The sequence below is a fragment of the Acomys russatus genome, chromosome 1 (genome assembly GCF_903995435.1).
Source record: "Acomys russatus chromosome 1, mAcoRus1.1, whole genome shotgun sequence".
Taxonomy (NCBI): Eukaryota; Metazoa; Chordata; class Mammalia; order Rodentia; family Muridae; genus Acomys; species Acomys russatus.
In genome coordinates this window covers 15,447,527-15,466,992 of record NC_067137.1, presented here as the reverse complement: position 1 = coordinate 15,466,992, position 19,466 = coordinate 15,447,527, and the positions used below count along the sequence as shown (strand labels likewise).

General features: G+C 42.6%; 1 protein-coding gene across 1 annotated transcript in view; it reads left to right on the top strand.

Annotated features, from left to right (window-relative positions):
* The window catches only part of Crim1 (cysteine rich transmembrane BMP regulator 1), a 173,435-nt gene that overhangs the window by 123,456 nt on the left and 30,513 nt on the right, over positions 1 to 19,466 (top strand). The window contains exon 8 of the mRNA XM_051166903.1: positions 11,115 to 11,243. Within this exon, the coding sequence (XP_051022860.1) occupies positions 11,115 to 11,243 (129 nt within the window). The remainder of the gene's footprint in view (positions 1 to 11,114; positions 11,244 to 19,466) is intronic.

Sequence of the window (19,466 nt, the reverse complement as noted above, 5' to 3'; positions counted from 1 at the left end):
GGTTTCTATCTATGGATGCCTTTCAGTGTTGGCCAAGTTGATGAGAACAGCATCAATCTACATGCCGGCCTCTCAGATGCTCCCAGCATGCACCCCAAGTCGGGGGTTAGACTGCCAGGTTAATCTAAGTTTAGTATGGCTGTGTATTGTTGGTTTTGTTTGGCCAAATTGTGATTTTTCTCTATCTGTAAGATGCCTGCTTACATGTTAAGTAGATTTGACTCTTGCATCTGAGAAATTACTGGGTCCATCGGGTTGGTTCAATACAGCGCTCACACTAGGTATCCAAACCCTTTGAGGCTTCAGAATTTATGCTAACTCCCTGTCAAAAGGGCACCTGACACTGTTTTATACCAATATTAAACAAATGTAAGAAAACCCCTTGTCTTTGTGGACTCTCGGTAGTCTTGTAACATTTAGAGTCTGTTTTTCACGTTGTCTGTTGGAGCATGTTTAAGAGTTGAGCTCATAAGCCTCCTCCTCACCCAGCGCCAGACCGCATGAAGGGGGTCCTGAGAGCTGATGTCATCGGCGGCTGCAGCTTATTCTGTGTGTGCATGGAGGTTTTGCCTGAATATATAGATGTGCACCTTATGAATGCCTCTGGGATCCCCTAGAACTGGGGCTATGCGTGGTTGTGAGCTCAAACGTGAGTGCTGGGAATTAAACCAGCAAGAACAAAACGTGCATGCTCTTAACTGCTGAGCTGTCTCTCCAGCCCCTTCTACCTGATCCCTGATATAATTGGAATCTGTGTTGACTCTACCGCAGCATCCTATGAGCTCTGTTTATGTTAGTGTTTGTGTTCCAGTGTCCTCTATGTGCCTGGTCCTGTGCCTTGCAGCATGGCAGGCAATAGACGGGCTGGAGGGCTTTCATCCCTGTTCGGAGACCTGTTGCTTTGCATAACAGCTCACTTTTTAAACAGCTTAGAGAGACTCTATTTGTCAGTGAAGCTAAAATATGTTCAGAGATTATAAGCTGTCAGTTAGAGGTGGCCTTGGGCTTTGAATGTTCAGCAGGATCAGCAAGCGCAAATTTTCTCAAAACCATGAGGTTGTCATCATTTCTGAGAACCAGGTTTTAACAAGATTCCATGGAGCCTTAGGCCAGCTGGCTTTAACTGGGGTGAGGGCTCTAAAGCCACTGAATTCTTAGAGTAAAAAGCTCCCACGATGCTTAGTCATAAAGATACCAGTTGTGTATCCTCTCACATTGACATAAGTTGGAGATCACTGGGCTACTGAAACTGAGATCAAAACACAGTTTTTTTAAAACTGAGTTTTCCAAATCTTCTTTTAACTTGGGAATCACAGAACTATTCACAAAGATGTCAAAATAACTTAAATGATAATGAGATTAGTTTGGCCTTGTCCCTACAGATCTGTTAAGGCCTCATCATGAGAGGAAGAGCAAGGCCAGCCAGCCCTATCACATTGTTTTGCCTCAGACCAGATGAGCTGACTAAGAGATTTCTCTTCTCTTGGAGACACCATAGATGGAGTCAGACTACGGAACAATGACCTCAGTCTGCCACTCAGCAAAGGTGACCAGTGGCCGATCACTAACATGGTCCAAAGCTTACCAGACCATATGAAAAAACACCCATAGAAGCAGCAACATCCCGGATGCTCATCTCGTTATCAGTAGAGATAGAACGTGATGCATAAGTTACAAAGGACAGGGCTCAGCTTGTGAAACCAGCTGTCATACCACCTAACCAGCTGAACTTCTGAGGCCTGTCTAATTAATTAACTTATCTGTGATTCGGTCAGGCAGCATTGCCACCGCCACAGTCATTACAACAGCAGGTGCTAGCTACCCCACAAGGCCTGCCTCCTGTGTCCTGTCTGACTCTCTGTAGCCATGCAGAAATAGTGTGAGACAGAGATAATGTGACGGTTTCCCTTTCACAGAAGCCCAAGGAGAGCTAAGCAAATGTCGCAAGGACTCAAGCTACTGTTCCCTGACTCCAAACTCATGGCTTTGGTAATGCTTCTCTTTAGCCTCACAGTGTAGAAGAGAGAACGTGAGACGTTGACATGGGGACTGTTTTTTTTTTAATTTTATTTTATTAATTTATTCATATTACATCTCAATGGTTATCCCCTCCCTTGTATCCTCCCATTCCTCCCTCCCTCCCATTTTCCCCTTACTCCCCTCCCCTATGACTGTGACTGAGGGGGACTTCCTCATCCTGTATATGCTCATAGGGTATCAAGTCTCTTCTTGGTAGCCTGCTCTCCTTCCTCTGAGTGCCACCACATCCTATTCGGACTCTAGATGAGAGAAGCATGGGAGAATGGCAAAGTTGAAGGATCCAGAAAATCCCAGAAACCTACAAGAAGAAAATTATGATAGGCAGATTTGGGCCCAGGGGTCCCGCTCAAACTATGGCACCAGCTGAAGACAATACAGGCCGTAAACTTCAAACCCCTACCCAGATTTAGCCAATGGACAGGACATTGTCCACAGTTGAGGAGAGAATGGGGTCTGACTTTCATATGTACTCTGGTACCTCATATTTGACATGGGGACTGTTAAAGCACCTGACAGTTATGCTAAGAAGCGAAAGCTGTTCCTGCCCCCTGGCTGCTTTCTGGCGGTAGAAGCCCAGCGACTGTTGTGCTGACCTCTGTGGCTTGCCTTTTGATCTCCAGTTCTTTTCCTGAGCCTCTGCCTAGAATTCTGACCTTGCTAACTAAGCCACTGGGGAAACTGACTGTTTGTTGCTTCCCCTTGTTTGGTGGTTGCTTCCTTCTTCTATTCTTCTACCTATGAATAGCTCTCAGCCCAGAATCCTGCCTGCTTCCCTTAGCTCTCCCTGTATTCTCATCCAGACTCCAGAACACTTTAAATAATCTGGTGTGAACTCTTTTTTTTTTTTTTTCCTCCTTTTTTCTCCCTTCTGACTCCTGGTAGTGTAACCTCAAACAGATCCTAAATGTACTGAGCAGTCACAAAAGTGCCTGTGTTTCTTTCTGCCAGTCCAATATGAGTTCCTGTCAGGACTATTTTCCTACCATTTTACTGTTGGGCAACATCAAGAAAAGGAGTTAAGTCCCTGAGGTGAATTCTCCAAACAATTGAAATTTGGTGGTTTCAACTTTGTGTTAAAGATTTGGACCTGATGGATGATGGTGCTGGAGGCCAAGTGCCCTTCCTGAGTATCCCATGGTCTGAACAGCTCCCGTGAGTTTTCAGTGTTGTCACGAGGCTACCGAGTTCACGCAACCCTCAGCTCTACCTCCCCATTTCAGTGCCTCTCCCTTATTAAATACTGATTGTGTTCAAGAGAGGAACATCCGAGAGACTGGCTGTCCAGCGCTTCTCAAACAAAGGCCAACAGGGACTAGATTGTCCAGGGACAATATCAAGTGTGAGCCCTTCTTTGTCAGATAGTATACCCTGACTTAGGGTGTGCAGATGTCGTTTCTCCTCCTTGTTCACTCGATAATTAAATATGTAATCCATGCAATGTGTTGGGTACTGAGATTATAAGCAGTGTGGTGAAGCATCATTCCTAAAGGGAGATTCCCCCACCCCCACGCAGCCTGCCCGCCTTCCTCCCTGGTCCTCAGTCATTTCCCAAAGGATGGCTTGGGGTTATCAGAATTCTAACTCTCTCACCCACTTGCCTCTATGCACTATCTCCATTACATTGTGTTCACACATGTGTGGCATATTGTCAGTTAAGGGGTGCCAGCATACATTCTCTTTGGAAATGAACAATGGGAAGGCTATAAGGCTAATGTAAAAGGTCTAGATTATTCTTGGAACCCAGGGATAGATTTTTTTTTTTTTTTTTAGTTATTTCAACTAAGCTAATGGAAATGGTTTCCCCACTCTGTATAGGAATTTCTTTTTAATTTCGCTTTTGCGGTCATTGAATAATAATCTTATAATCATACTACTGTCTTTTCCTATTAAATATGAGATTGGCAAAGGAAGAAAAATACATCCAATGGCCAAGATTCTTTTGAAAAAGCATACAAAGTTAATATGGGTCTAAAGTAAATATATAGTTGTTTCTCTATCTGACCAAAAAATAATACAGATCTTGGGAACATTTTCACACTATTCATTTTAAAATAAAACAAAGAAAGTGCTCACAGATAAGTGCCACAGAAATTACAAGGATCTAGGTGTTGTTATGAGAAATATATACAAAGGAGAAAGGGATAGCTCGATGCAGAGTGGCTGAAAGAATTTGAAAACTCCAAATGTCAATTTTTTTCCATGACTTAATGAGACTTTCTTAAGTACACATAAATATTCCATGAAAACTCCCACTTCCAGATTAGGGAATTTCTGTGCCCCAGACTGTTTTTTCTTTGTGTTCTCCACATGAGTAGAGTTTGCCTCTCTCTTCGTTTGGGAAAGTTTTATCCTCACTCTGCGACTCTTCCTAGCCTGCAGTTATGTTGACAGCTCAGTGATTTATTTGAGTGGCATTGTGACTGGTGAGGGTCACATCTGTAAACCCACTATGGTAACAGAGTGACAGGTGAAGATGCAGTGAGATGGATAAGCCCTCTCCTCCACTTCTGTCTTGGCCAGCTTTATCTCCAGCTTTATGGCCCCAGATGGGCTACCATTAACCCAGAGGGGCTGGAGGAGGCCTGGTAGATTTAGCCATTGAACTGCCACATAAAGAGTGAGGAGCTATGGAATTTTCCCACTCATTGGCCTCACCAGCCCCAGCCAAAAGGCAAACATAGCTTAAGAAAGACCAGGGCCTGAATTAAGTCTGAGAAGAGAGCATAATTGTTCATTTTTGTTTCTCATAATCAAATAAGCAGGCTTGGGAATTTACAAGGAAAAGCTATGTAAAACATGTAAAGTATGGTTTAAGCCCAAAAGGAGAAGTACTAAGAGAAATGAGAAAGAGAAATTAAATTTGTCTTATAGCTCCTACTTTAAAATTTATTGCACTAAGAAAATGTAAGACTGTCTCTGCCCTTAAAAAGTACTTTTTCTTGGAATTTGCCTATAGTGAAGTTTTTCCAGAAAGTCTTTTCTTAGTATATGGGTGGGTGTGACTAGGGAGACACAGGCGTCAAGGGCACTGCAGGAAAGCTGCTGTCAGCACCGTTGCCCACCAGCCTTGCTGCCTTCCCAGAGCTTAGCTACAGCACAGCTACCTCTTGAGGAGAACTTGAGCATCTAGAGCCAGGTAATTATCCCACAGAGGTTGGTCTACAACGGCTCTGTGTGCCGTCCATGGATCTGTTTCCAGAATCTTCACTCATCCACGTCTGAGTTGCTAATGAGCCTTCCCAGGGTTGCTAATCAGAAAGAGCTTCGGTTATTTCTCAATGGAAATAACTCATATTATTTGTGAGACATAACCAGCTCCCAGTCATCACGATAATGAGAAGAGCCTTGTGTGGGTCCCCTCAAAACTAGAGCCCCAGTGGAGTAAAACAGATAAGACAAAACCACCCACTGCTATTCTCATTTACTCTGACATACCGGGAAGATAAGCACCAGTAATTGTATCAGTTGTTTTAGAAATGGATTAACATAATTAGCTCACATCTAAACATAGGTGAGGATTAGAATGAATACTTTTTCTGTTTTATTCGTCCAAAGTCACGAAACTCTATGGCATGCATGACCATTGTGGAGGTTTAAATTAACACCTTTCAAGGTTGAATCTGAAGCCCGGTTTGGAGAATTCTCCATGAAAAAAAATAACAAGAAGCAAGAAAGCAGAGAGATTAAAGTAATTCAACACACTATAAAACCCAATAAAACATATAGCACAAAATAGAACCTATAAAACAAAAAAATGTAATAAAAATAAATTATCAAACCATTTATTTTTAAATCTTTTGCTGTGGCCTTAGACTTGGAACCATGACTAAACTTTATATTTTGATCAAATTATCATCATAATCACAATGTCTTTATTTCTTAACTGGATAACAAAATTCCTAGGAAAGGCTAAAAATATTAATGGTGTTTTTCAGAATCACGGTGTCTGGAGCTAATACCTGAAAAATACCAATATTTTCTGGAAAATATTTTTAATAATTGTTTCTCGAAACTTTTAAGACATAAAAAAAAACCTTACATTTTACATTTTTTAAAGAGTGCACCGTACACATTCATTTATATTGTTGTATATTATAGGATGCCTCTAGCCTCTCAAACCTGAAACAATGTCTGAATGTCTGTACCCTTGACACAGTCTGGACAATTCTAAAACTGTTTTCTTCTGGACAGGGAAGGGTGCTTGGGAAGTCTTTGGACGGTCACTGGGGCCAAGCATCAGGGTGAGGTGAACAGTGGTTCCCACCCAGATGCAGCAACGTAGGAAACAGAAACTGGATGCAGACGTTTTCGTTCTGTATTGCTCCTAGGCTCAGAAACTATTTCTAGAATTCTTCTCCACAAAGAAGCTGTTCCAGGCTTCCCTTTAGAAATAGCTGTAGCTAAGGGCATTGAGTTCCTTGCCCTTTCCAGCCTTTGTCCTTTGGAGGAGAACATGAAGGTGTTGAATTCCTCGGCTGATTCAGAACAAGCTGAGATGGAATTGCAAGATGAAACTGTAAGCATCAATTCACTGGAGGACCCCTTGCCAAAGCCTGCCTGGCCCTCCCAGACAAGGAGACACTTAACCATCTCTCTCCTGTGCAATAACTCTAATGATATATCTCTACCCAGCTGATTGCATCAGACATCATATCATATACAGGGAAGGCTACAGAAGTCTTGGCTTTGTCCACCAACCTTCCAAAGGCAGAGGACTGCCATTATCCTTCTAGAAGGCGTGAACTACCTGAAATATAATTTCAACATCATACCATACAGAAGCACAATATAAATGAGATTTTCCTTGTACCAGATCAAGATCCATTAGATAATTTCCATAAACAAAGGGTAGAATAATAACTATTTCCAACACAGAAATTCCAGGATATTGTGATTTGAGACAAGCAAAATGCATGTCCCATATGCCTCATTAATATGTCCTCTGTGCAGTCACAGTCCCAGACTCTTCAAAAGCACTTCTTTTATACTCAGAACTTACTTCAATTAAAACTTGTTGAAAGAAAGAAAGAAGCCTCACCAGCTTCTGGCCATCATTCTTTTGAAACTGTAGGTTCAGTATTACCTTAAAATACCACAGTTCGGCGTGGTATTAGAAATGTCTCGCCTCAGAGTTCATTATTCAGAACAAGGAATTGGACTTAAGCTTTCTTAATAGTGCTTCCTTGCTCAAAAGGCAAAAGGAAAGAAAGGAACTGCCCTGACATAGTCACAGGGCCGGTTCTGAGATTGCATATTAATATGTTCGCTGGAAAGCAGAGTCTGGCTGATGATAGTGGGGCTTTGCAGCCAGCTCATGCTTGGATGTTTTGGTTGTAATGATTTCACAGAAACAGAATTGTGGTATAGCCTCGGATGCAAGGCGCTGAGCACGCTAATGTTCAGGGAGTATTGGAAGGCAATATTCTGTGACTTCAGATAAAATATTAAGAAACAGCTAGTTGCCTGCCTGTGTCTATTAAAATTCAACGTCTGTTCTAGGGATATAGGATGACACAAGAAATGTGTTGCCACCCAAAAGGCCTTTAAACTTTGTTCAAGTTTGTGTTTTACTAGGAGTGATACACTTACCTGGCAGTGTAATAAAATGAGATGTCAAATATTAATGTGCCTTATAAAAATTAACTATCAGTAGTTACTATTCACAATAAATATTGGTGGCTTCGGCCTAATCTGTTGAGGGAGAATTGAGTAGCTCCAGCAGTTTTCAAAAAATGAATGATTTATTGAGTTTCTCTGTATTTTCATATTAACTATTGATTTTGCAATGTATATACTTGGCAATATCTTCCAATCAATGTATATACTGGCAAGATTTTCCATCTAATACAAGTAAAAGAAAAGGGAATTGAAAATGTTCATTTTAGAGGCATAAAATAATGTTTTACATCCTGCACATAACCATGTAATCTGAGGCCTTAAGGCATCCGTCCAGAAAGACCAGCTCTACCTAAAATATTTTAAATGGACATTTTAGAATCAGAACGTACTCAGCGGCCTTTCTGTACATTCAAGTTCCATTTGTTCAACTAAACAAAAGCTTGTTGTGCCGAATGCCGTAGGAGAGAGAACGTGCCAAACATGTTGCCTATTTTGGAGAAAGGTAGTCAGCCGCTTGCCTGGGACACACCCAGCTGACAAAGGCATTTGAACAAAACCCAGCACTTCTCAAATCAGGTGTGTTCAGACCCTCAGGCATCCTGGCCCATAGTTTTATTTCACTTCCTTGCCTCTGGTTGGCCTCCTAACTGTACCCGTTAGTCATATAATACACACCAGAAATAATATGTGCATCACTGTTGAGGCAAACTCTCATTCAGAGGTGGGAGATCACCCTTGTGAACTTGGATGCCATGTTTTTTGAACACGCCCTGAGAGGTCAACGAAAGGAAAACCCTATTCTCTTCTGTTGTCATTGCATGTTCTTTGTGATATTTTAATCTTCCCAAATACATTTTTCCATAATACATTCCCTGAAAGTCAGAGTTTCTCTTAAGGTTCACATCTCCAATGTCAGTAAAGAATACAGAGTTCTAGTGTAAATACACACAAGATGTCTGCTAAAGCAGTATCCAGAGTTGGGAGTCTACTCCCAGTCCTTGGTCTATTAACTCTCCAGAATATAGCACTCCTTCCTCACTAGGGTAATCTTTAATGTGGTCTACTTAGAGCTGATACATGTTTTCTTTTTATGTTTTACACTTACAGTTAGAACAGTTTTGATATAACATTGGCAGGCTTGTGGTTAAGTGCTGGAACAGAACCATTATTGGGGGTGACCAAAAAGAGTGGTGATTTTAAAAATGAATAGGTCTGGAAACCAGAAGTGTTTATCATAAATTTTAAGAGAACATGGAAAAGAAGTAATACTGCATCTCAGCCATTATGTCTTAAAACTTACTTAAACTTTACTTTTGGGTGTTTATGGTTACCTACCCAGAAGGAGTGCTTTAGTCATTGAAGGAAAAGAGAAATTTTATACCAGTGGGACTCTTATATAAAAATTTCAGGAAGATACCCTTTTATAAAGCACATGTTATAATAAAAGTGGATAAAGTGTGATGCCCCTCTTCATGGACTCTTTTCCCAGGATGCTGGTAGAACATCCTGTCAATAAGTCAATGTTGTCTCCTACGTCCAAAGAGTTGAATCACCGTCCCATTTTAGTAGGCGGATAAAAATGTAGAACTCTTTGATTGTAACACCAGCAACACATATTTTGGTCTGTCTTCCTTAGTAACGGGAGATGAAACTTGAGAAGGCAGTGTGGACAAATGGATAGAGTGTTGGGCGGAAGGCTAGGAACTTCTGCTCTGTTCTATTCCCAGCCTGCTACTGGGTTGCTATATAAACCAAGATAAGCCACTTACTCTCTGAATCTCATATTTTCCATCTATAAAAATGTAGGTAGAGACATTCTGTACTTGGCCATTTTACAAAGGTATTGTGAGAAGTGGCTTACTTTGAAGAAGTTTGGCTATCCTTTGGTTGACGTGATGCTATGTGAATACATCAGTGTCTCCGTTAGCTTTGGCAATGCTGTTCCTACTAGCAAGCGTTACGTAAGCTGTCTCTTATCAATGTGCCACAGAACAGGTACCATTATATAAGCTTTTGTAATGCACAAAAGGTAAGAGAGCAACTCTGAAGCCCAGGTGTGAATCTTGGGTCCACTAGTTGCTCCTGCTGTGACCAGGAGCAAATCAAAGTCGATTTTCCCGTGGTACATGAAGATGAAGATAACAAATACCGCAACCCCAGCTGGGGTCAGTGAAGCTTCACAGTACTTACAAGCAGCACATACGTAATACAGAAACAAAGATGTGCTTTGTGCCAGAGTATGTCCTTACTGTTACTGCCCAGAGCATTTCTTCCTTTTTAGAATAACAGAGGAGGGAAAGCCTTCCCCCCTCCCCCACCCAGCCATCTTAGAGTCTTCCAGAATGGAGCTGGTTGTTGCTCCTCAATGGTTCTATCTCACTTTGCCACTGTCTCTAGCCTCTGGGCCCAGGACACAAGCTCTTAGCCACTATTATCCATGGCATCATCTGTCATAGGTGATAGGGTGTCATCTAAAAGACAAAAGAAAACCAGGTATTATGCTTTTAAAATAACATCTGATTTATTATTATCTTTAATGATAACATATTGGAGAGGTACTGCAAAATGGAGAATAATTGACAGTTGACAGGGCCTGCAGAGATGGCTTACCAGTTGATAACATGTTTGGCATACAAATGTAAGGGCCTGAGTGTAGTTGGTAACACCCATTTTTTAAAAAGGGGGAAAAAAGGCTAAAGGACATGTGCATCTGTAATCCCAACTCTTGGAATGCAGAGACAGAGACAGGCAGCCCCGTGGAGCTCACTAGCCACCCACCTTAGCAACATCAGAGAACTCCAAGTTCAGTGTGAGACCCTGCCTCAAAAAATGAAGTGTTTGAGGGAGATGAGATAACCAACATTAATCTGTGGCCTCCACACACATATACATACACAAATGTACACACACACACACAAGCAAGACTTTAAAATTATGGTGGATAATGATGGAAGAACTTATGCAACATTAACCTCTGGTTGTTACATAGACACATGCACCATACACACACATGTGGTAGAACACACACACACACACACACACACACACACACACACACACACACACACTTACAACATATATTTATAATAAATAAGCTCAGAAAAAAATCAGAAAGGAGCAATAGCCTAGCATCTGTGAAGCTTGCCATATCCAGAAGAAGGAGAAGGAGAAGGAGAAGGAGAAGAAGAAGAAGAAGAAGAAGAAGAAGAAGAAGAAGAAGAAGAAGAAGAAGAAGAAGAAGCAGAAGCAAAATATTCATGTTATCAAAAAAATCTGAATAAAAGTACTTATTTCATGGATTAGTGACAACACAATATTGTAAAAATTTAGGACTTGATGAAACTATTGATGGGATTTTTGTCCTTGCTGTAGTGTGGGGTTTCAGAGATTGAATACTCTCTAAGAGGTAATAACATGTTTCATTGATTTTTCTTCTCTTCTTTTTATATTATTAGAACCAACCTACATCACAATTGATCCACCTGCGTGTGGGGAGTTATCAAACTGCACTCTGAAAGAGAAGGACTGCATTTATGGCTTCAAACTGGATCACAATGGCTGTCGAACCTGTCAGTGCAAAAACAGTAAGTAGACAGATGATTGGGTTTTCCCCCCTGAGGCCTAATAGGATCTTGTCAAAGCATATTATATGATTAAATATCTTTTTTACTCCTGTTCAGACATTGCCTTGACAGCCTGAAAAGGCGGGGGGGGGGGGGGGTGTAAACTTAGTGTAAACAGTTTTGCAGCCCTGTGGGGTAGGTATACTCTGCCCTTTCTTACAGTTTCCTTCTTGGCTTCAGTGTGTTCATTTTCATCTCCTTGAACCTGGTGGAGTAGAGGTGTTTGTAGCCCCAAGTGGCTTGGGAGTGTAGCTTCCTAGCCTTCTAGAACTCCCTTTCCAGTGTTACCCGGTGACAAAAACATTGTCACTCTTTGGGGTTTTTTGTTTTTGTTTTTGTTTTTGTATGCTTTTCCCTCTTCCATACACGGCAACCATAATCCTTTTTTTTCACTCAGGACCTGGGGAGATGACTTAGTGAGCTCAGAGGACTTGCTGCACAAACATGAGGGGCTGAATTTGGTTCCCCAGCACCCATGTAAAAGTTGGGGTGTGGTGGCATGCACCTTAACCCCAGCCTTGGGGGGGCGGGGAGTCGATCTGGTAGCCGACAGACAGGAAGATCCGTGGAGGATTGCTGGCCAGCTAGGCTAGCCAAAAATGGGGAGCTCTAGGTTCCCTGAGAGATCCTATCTCAAAGGATAAGGTAAAGAGCAAGAGAGAGGCACTCAATATCAGCCTCTGGCCCACACATAGGCATACACACAGAGACAGACAGATGCACATGCGCCTGCGTGCGCACGCGCGCGCGCACACACACACACACACAAGGGCGGGGTTTGTTTTACTGACCCCAGCTCTGTCTCCACATAGATTCCAGCCATGTCTCTGAGCCATGACCTCTGAAACTACATGGACTGTATCACATTTCTCCCCCAGGAGAAAACACACCCCACACGATTTAAAAACTGTTTCTCAGATTCTCCTAATTCCTCAGCCAGAATAAACATCCGAAGTCCCCTTCTGCCTCAGCATCTGTGGAATGCTTTCTAGATCTTGGTCCCTTCCACCCTCTGCCACACAGGGCGGTGTCGTTACTTTTAATGTGGCTCAGAAACAAAGCAAGAAAGACTCCCGATTTTGGCCTGAATTCGATGCTGTTTCTTGCATGTGTAGGTATTAGCTCTGTGGCTTGCACGCCGTGGACTAATGCTGAGTTCTTGCCCAGGCGACCGACAAGGTCAACTGCTATTAGTGGCTTGTCTGTTCTACATTACGATATTGCGGTTTTTGAATCCTATTAACGTAGGGCCAAATGTAACAAGAAATTACACTAACAGTTTCAAGCCATTTTCCGGTAGATGAAATTGGTTTTTTTAAATCTTGATAATGCCATCGTATGCCCCATATACGCCCCCCAGCTTATGGTAAATAAGTATAGTTTTCATGTCCTCCTAAATCACTGAATTAAAATCAGTTAACTGTACAGAAGCAAGGACAGTTCCTGGAAGCACGAGAGAACTTCCTGCATCGTGACATTGAACATGGTCTCCACTCTTCAAACGGTGCCAGGTCCAGCCCCACAAGGCCTTGACATGCTCTCCTGCAGTCCTATCTGAATCAAGTTTCCTTTCCTGAGAACCCTTATTTTCAAAATGTGGCAAAGCTGGTAGGAGCCATTGTTCTTCCTGGACTCACTTTGGGCGCCTTTGGAACCCTCCGCCTTTTTTGATTGGCATTTGGCCTGTTTTCTGAAATCTCTTCACATCATGTCTAATCTCTCCTAGACACAGACAATGATTCTATAATAACGCAAGTTCTCTGTGGCCCTTGGGGTATAGTTCTCCTGGGCTCAGAGGCTTGGGCTGACTAATGGCGAGAATGTAGCATCCTGAGGTGTCAGCTCTTGGTTAAAGGGGCCTCTCGACTGTAACAGTTCATCGTCGTGCCAGTAGTTTGGGTGAATAATAAAAACACAGACTAGGAAGTGAATAATGCCATGTCCTTGGGTCCCTATTAGCGCTGCGCCCTCTGCACAGTGTCTTACTGTCTCAGTGCTGGCAGTTTTTGCAGTCTGAGGGTTCCAGGTGAGCCTCCACCCACCCAGGGTGGTCCTGCCTGTCCTGCACCTGCTCCTCTGCTGGGAAGGACCGGCCTCCGCTCTGTGCATGCCTGCCTCTCAGACTCTCCTTTGGAAAAGCCAAGTTTGCTGGAGGATTGCCTTGGCAGCCTCATTTGTTTACATAAATCGCCAGCCTTGTCTTCTTAACCCCAGGATAATTGGTCGTTGTGTCGTGACGTGTTTATACTGCAGCCCTCCTCATGCCTCTCGCGCTGCACATTCTTTCTCAACATGGGATCGTGCCTCATGTTTTCCCCCCCTGAACTTCCCTGAAGCCTTAAAATCTAGAATTAATGTTCGCTAGTTGCTTCATCACTCTCTACACCTGGCCTCTGGTAGTCTATTTTGGCCACCCAGCCACGATGAGGTCAGGCTCCTGTCACGTCATTAAATCCCAAGAAGCGGTTTCCCTCGTTTGTCATAGAGGCAAGTAAAAGGCGATGGCCAGGCTTTCTCGCTGGACACAGTGGGGAAGGTCCCCACGTGCACTCTACCTTGACATTGAGTTCCTGTTGTATTTTGGAAGTGTTTGGAAGTTTATCCAACAGACACTACTCGATGTAAACTTCTGTTTCATCTACACTTAGGAAGAAGTGCATACAGGAAAATAGTATATTTTGTGCCTCTGATTTCTTTACATGCAAATACCACACCCAGTGTTTGCAGACTTCACTTACTTGTAGAAATATCCAGAATTTCTCCTTTCCATTTATATTCCCCACCAGTTATGTTCCAGGTAATGTATTAAGTGTTGAGACCACTGTGGTGAATGCAAGATGTGACGTAAAGAAAACTCTCCAATAGCCGAAACATAAAGGCAGTGTCAGCACTTTTAAGTCCAGTGGTGTAATTTACAAGAGTAAATTCTTCTAAAGTGCTTCACTTCTTCCCAGAGATTTGAGCTTTTGGTCACAGGGAAGTGGGAGGTCAATGCCTTCTGCCAGGGTGTGCTGAGTACTCTACAGTAACTGGCTAAATGAAGAAGCAAAGAGCCTTTGGGATCAGGGATGCCTCTGCACTTAGGTCTTGTCTGACCCCCGTTGGAGGTCTGGCTGCTCCGAGCAGACATCCGTCTCATCACACCGAGCTGCCTGGCCCAGGGTTGCTCTTGGCAATCCACCCACTGCTCCCCTAAACCAAATGCTAAAATCTGAAGCTCCCAGTTTGTATCACACACAAGTCGAAGCATGAATTTTGCCTCCGCCGCTCTGCTCCTGTTAGCCCTCCTGGTGACTGTGAGTCAGGGCAGCCTACACTGGACGAGATCAGGGTGAGTGGCTTTACCTCTGTGTGTGTCCTCATCTGTAGAGACCAGACACTAGTTCCCAAGTAGTGGGGTGTTTTGAGGACTGATTGAATGAATGCCAAGCAACTTTTATTAGCCGGCACAGGGTAGTTGTTTCCTACACACACACACACACACACCAGCTGTTTATACCATCTGTTTCAGCCCAAGCTGGCTAACATGGCAAGTCCCCCGCCTCCTCCCCCTTGTCCTTGCCTACCTGTCAGTAGTTCTTACAGCCCTTTCAAGACACACCCACCAGACCCTGCCTTTCAGTTTTGCATTGGTGCCTCTCATGTTTCTTCTTCTTCTTGGCTTTACTCAGGTAGTTCCTTGTGGTCATGGGAGTGTAGCGCGTTCTTTTCCCCATTGCAGAAGGTCAATATGTATTCATCTGGACCACAATTCTCCCTTACGTTATCTTTTCCTATTAAAAACCATTTGTATACAACAACCCTGCCCATTCATACCCACATTCCTCTTGGATGTTATGCCTCGTTCCTGTCGGCCTCGGGATTCCTTAAAACGGGGCCTGAGAAGATGGCGCAGTGGGTAGAGTACCTGAGACACAAGCCGTGAGAACGTGAGCTTGTATCCCCAGCACCCACACAGAAAGCTGGGCATTAAAGTGCATGTTTGTAATCCCAGCACTGGGAAGCAGACACAGGAGGATCCTGGGGGCTCATGACCAGCCTAGCTGACCAGCCATTGAGCTTAAGGTCAATGAGAGTCCTTGCCTAAACAGACAAAACCAACCTGGTAAAGGCCAGTAGAGGAAGACACCTGATAGTGACCTATAGGCTCCAAAAATGAACACCACAGAGAAAAGGAGTTCTTAAAATTAGGCCAACACCAGTGTCTCCCCGTTTGTTCCTGACTTCGCCCACTCCTTTCATTCATCTAGATTTGTTGAATGTCTGCTGGAGGCTAAGACTATAAACTAAAATAATAGACCAGTTTTATTTAAAAAAAAAAAAAAAAAAAGACTGTCAAAGATGGTAAAAGTGCCTTTAGACTTGACATTAGGCAACTGGTTTAGGATTAAAATAAAAGAACCATGTCCTGCAGGAGCATGTGACATGTGCCAGGCATACAATACACACCCATAATCCTAGCACTCAAAATGCAAAGACCATTGAGTCATTTGTTTGAGGCCAAACTAAGTTGCATGGCAAAACACTCTCTTTAAAAAAAAAAAAAAAAGGGCCAGGGATGTTTCTTAGTGGATAAAGCACTTGCCCATCATGTAGATGGTGGTTAAACCCCCAGGGTCACAAAGATAAAGTACCTGGGAAACACAAGACAAAGGATGTTTGTTTGTTTGAATAGTGTTGCTTTGGTATTTGAACGTGTAACAGTAGAATGCTTGTAAAGCTGCCAAGCAAAGCAGGATTCACCAAGAATTTAGATGACCCTCACTTAGTTTCTCAATGTCATGTTTACAATAAGGCAGATGGTTCAAGGCCAGCCTGTTCTACAAAATAAGTCCAGGACAGCCAGAGACTACAAGAGAAACCAAAAACAGAAAAGAAAGAAAAGGGAAAAAAAAAAAAAAAAAGAGGAGTATGATACGAAATGTCTAAGAAAGTATGATGACAACAAAACCAAAAGTAAAACCTGTTAAGCTGATAATGTTATAACATTAGTTTTTAACCAAAATATTTGTTGCTGTTGGGAAGATGAAGATACTTCAACTTTACTGTATAAGCTACTTATTAATTGAGTAGCATTGACCTTTGAATGCCTTACTGTCCGTGGCTTTAAATCAGATGAGTTTGACTAGATCGTAGGTAACCTCTTTCCCAATTTAGCATTTGGAATTGATGACAGTTTTACCTAGAAACTGATCCAGATATGTAAAATTACTATAGCAAGGAAAAAGCTAGTGTGTCTATCATGAAATATGTATCCTGGTCAAGTATCTCAGAAAGGGTACAGCAACCAGGAGGCAGGCTCCCACTTTTTATTCGTTGTACTTCTGACCTGACTCCAAACACACCACTGGCCACAACTGAGGCCAGCTTTTGCAGTTTTGCATTTCCTGATGCAATAGTTTCAGAAACATCTTGACCATTCTTATTTGATAGCAGTGTGGTAGAAAGCACCCAGTATCCACGGGTTTGAAGTGTTGCAGCACAGCGCTGGGCGATGCATCCATCCACTGTGTTTGCAGGCATGCAGTTGCTTTGCATTCAATGGCAATGAAGTATGGATGATGACACTCACTGTTCGGTAGCTCTTTTTAAGAATACAAAGGGTTTATGAGTTACTTACACTTGACTAGACACAGTGTGCAGTCCCTGTGCTTTGCCATTGCTTCCTTTTGAAAGGCAATTGCTTCCATTATTAGGAACCATTTTTAGATCACAGAAAACTCATAATATTTAAAAGTCCGTAGCATTGTAAGGCCACCTGTGTTCCATAATTGCCATACGCCATATGTTAAAACTTTGTGAACAAACTTATAAGCCCCACCTCCTAACCTTTCTGGACTGAAGACACATTTCCTTTAAGGACAGTCTGTCATTGATAAGCATGGATCTAGGACTACCATGTAATCTTTGGTGGTCTCTATTTGAGAACCACAGTATGGCTTTCTGAGATGCTTAGTAAGTGATAAAGTTTTGAAAACTATTCAATATTATCAGAGGAAGCTTAGTCAAGCCTTTATTCCTCTACCAATAATGCATTCCTCGTGGAGGAATATGAACATCAAAAGATGAGTTCACTCACCGGATGACTGTTGCCCCACATCATGCAAAATGCCATAGGCCCTGGACTGTGGACACAAAATAGAAACTGCCTGAGAACTTTTCTCTTTTGTCATGGAGAATTGAGCTAACCTAGACCACAGCCTACACATGAATGGACCCAGAGGGGGTGAATAGCTTGAAGGGCAAACGCCAGTCTGCTTTCTCCTGAATGTTCTGCATCTTTGTTGAACACAGTGGCCTTATTTGATATCCTTTTCTATTTCAGAGCCAACATGGGTTAACATGTTGGTCACCTTTCCGTTGCTGTGACAAAATGCCTAAAAGAATTGATTTATGTAGAAGAAAGGTTTCTTTGAACTTGTGGATTCAGAGGTTTGGGTCTATGGATGATTGGCCCTTTGGGCTTGTGACCAGTCAAGTCTGTTGTGGTGAGAAAGCATGGGAACCTTGTGGTAGCCAGCAAGTAAGGGGAAATTGGGAAGGAAAGGGTTAACATCCATTGGAAGAGCACATCTCCACATCTCCAATGTTCTAACTTCTCTCCCCCTAGGCCTCATATCTGGAAGGTTCCACCATCTGAAAGTGGGACAACCAACTAAGTTTTGGAGACGTGGGCCTTTGGGGTTTCTTTCAAATCATAGTGCAGTGATAGGTTAAAGACAAATGTATTTCTTTAAATTCATTAAAGTTGACGTTTCCAAAGCTGTTAATGGTGTGGAAAGCATTCTAGATCAAGAGCCATGGAAGGGTTCCCTTTTACAGACTAGAAACACAAAAAAAAAACAAGTGTGCTTGTACTCTAAAGCTTTGAGGGAATTATTCTCCAAGAATGCTGACTCTGGCAAGTTCCAGGGGTTTTTCTAATCCATCTATTCCCTGACATAATCCACCAGATGCCTTCACTTTAAAGCTGTTATAATAGAAAGAAATGGATCAGCTTAAATTTCTGCTTTGGCAAAAAACTGTGACTCTGAGGATCCTGTCCTAATGGGCAATGAAAAGTAATGACCTGCCTCCAAGTTGTATAATCACAAATTGTCAACGGAGCTGCTTACACTTTCTCTTTTAAGGATGCAGATTAACACTAGTTGCCTCACAGTGTGGTACACAGGCCCATGAGGCTACAATACATATGTGTAATGAAAAGTTTTGGACAGTGATGAAGTAGAAAACCATAAAGTACATTCTCCTTATTCTCCTTTGTAAAAGACAGCAAATAAAATATGGAAGGGATTCTAAGATTCTATTGTAGAGGCGTTTACGTAACACGTGGACCCATCTCACCTATCCATTGTAATTAGTGTTTAACTTTGGGCTATTAAGACTTGTCTGTGGATCAGGACAAATGTGTGGTGGCTTCCGTGGTGACTTGTGCGTTGGTGCAGTATTTACATGTCTGGGATGCCCACGTGAAATAACACTTCACTTGTCACCCTCACAGCAGTAGCTGTTCCTTACCTTACCATTCTACAAGACAGCAATCTAGTGTTTGCATTTCCACCAGGTCAGCCTCCTTCCTTGTGGCTCATGCTCTTTCAAACCCTGCTTTTAACTTAGATGGGCCTCAAATTGCTCTTCTGCCCCCGAGGCGCATCTACCTGGCTTCTGTCCCAAGGTGTGTCTACCTGGCCTTGTCATTGTTCTTCTCTTTGGTTTTCTGTTTAACTGTACCCCCTTCTCAAATGGCTACGACGTCTTCAGTGATTTCTCCGACATACTGCTTCCTCCACCTCCCCTTTCACTTTAACTCTTAAAATAATGCAGTAAGTAACAGAAAACAATTAAACACCACTCCAGATTCTGCTAACAAGGGATACCTTAAAGTTTTCAAATTGTCATTAGTAACAGACATTAACATGAACATTTCTTCTAACGCTCAGCCAAGTACCTGTAAGCACCTGGATATTGGTCCACACAGTAGGGCAAATGTGCTAAGTAGAACACTGATGGTTTGCTTTCTGTCGTGTAGCAGACAGGCGTTTTCCAAAGAAAGAAGTCCCAAATGCACGGTATGTAGTGTTCTGTGGTGCCACCTGCTACCCACAAGCAAGTATACTGTAGTCTTCAGACACATATCTAGCCTCTGGTGACAAGCAGTATGAAATGTCTGAAACAAATGTGGAC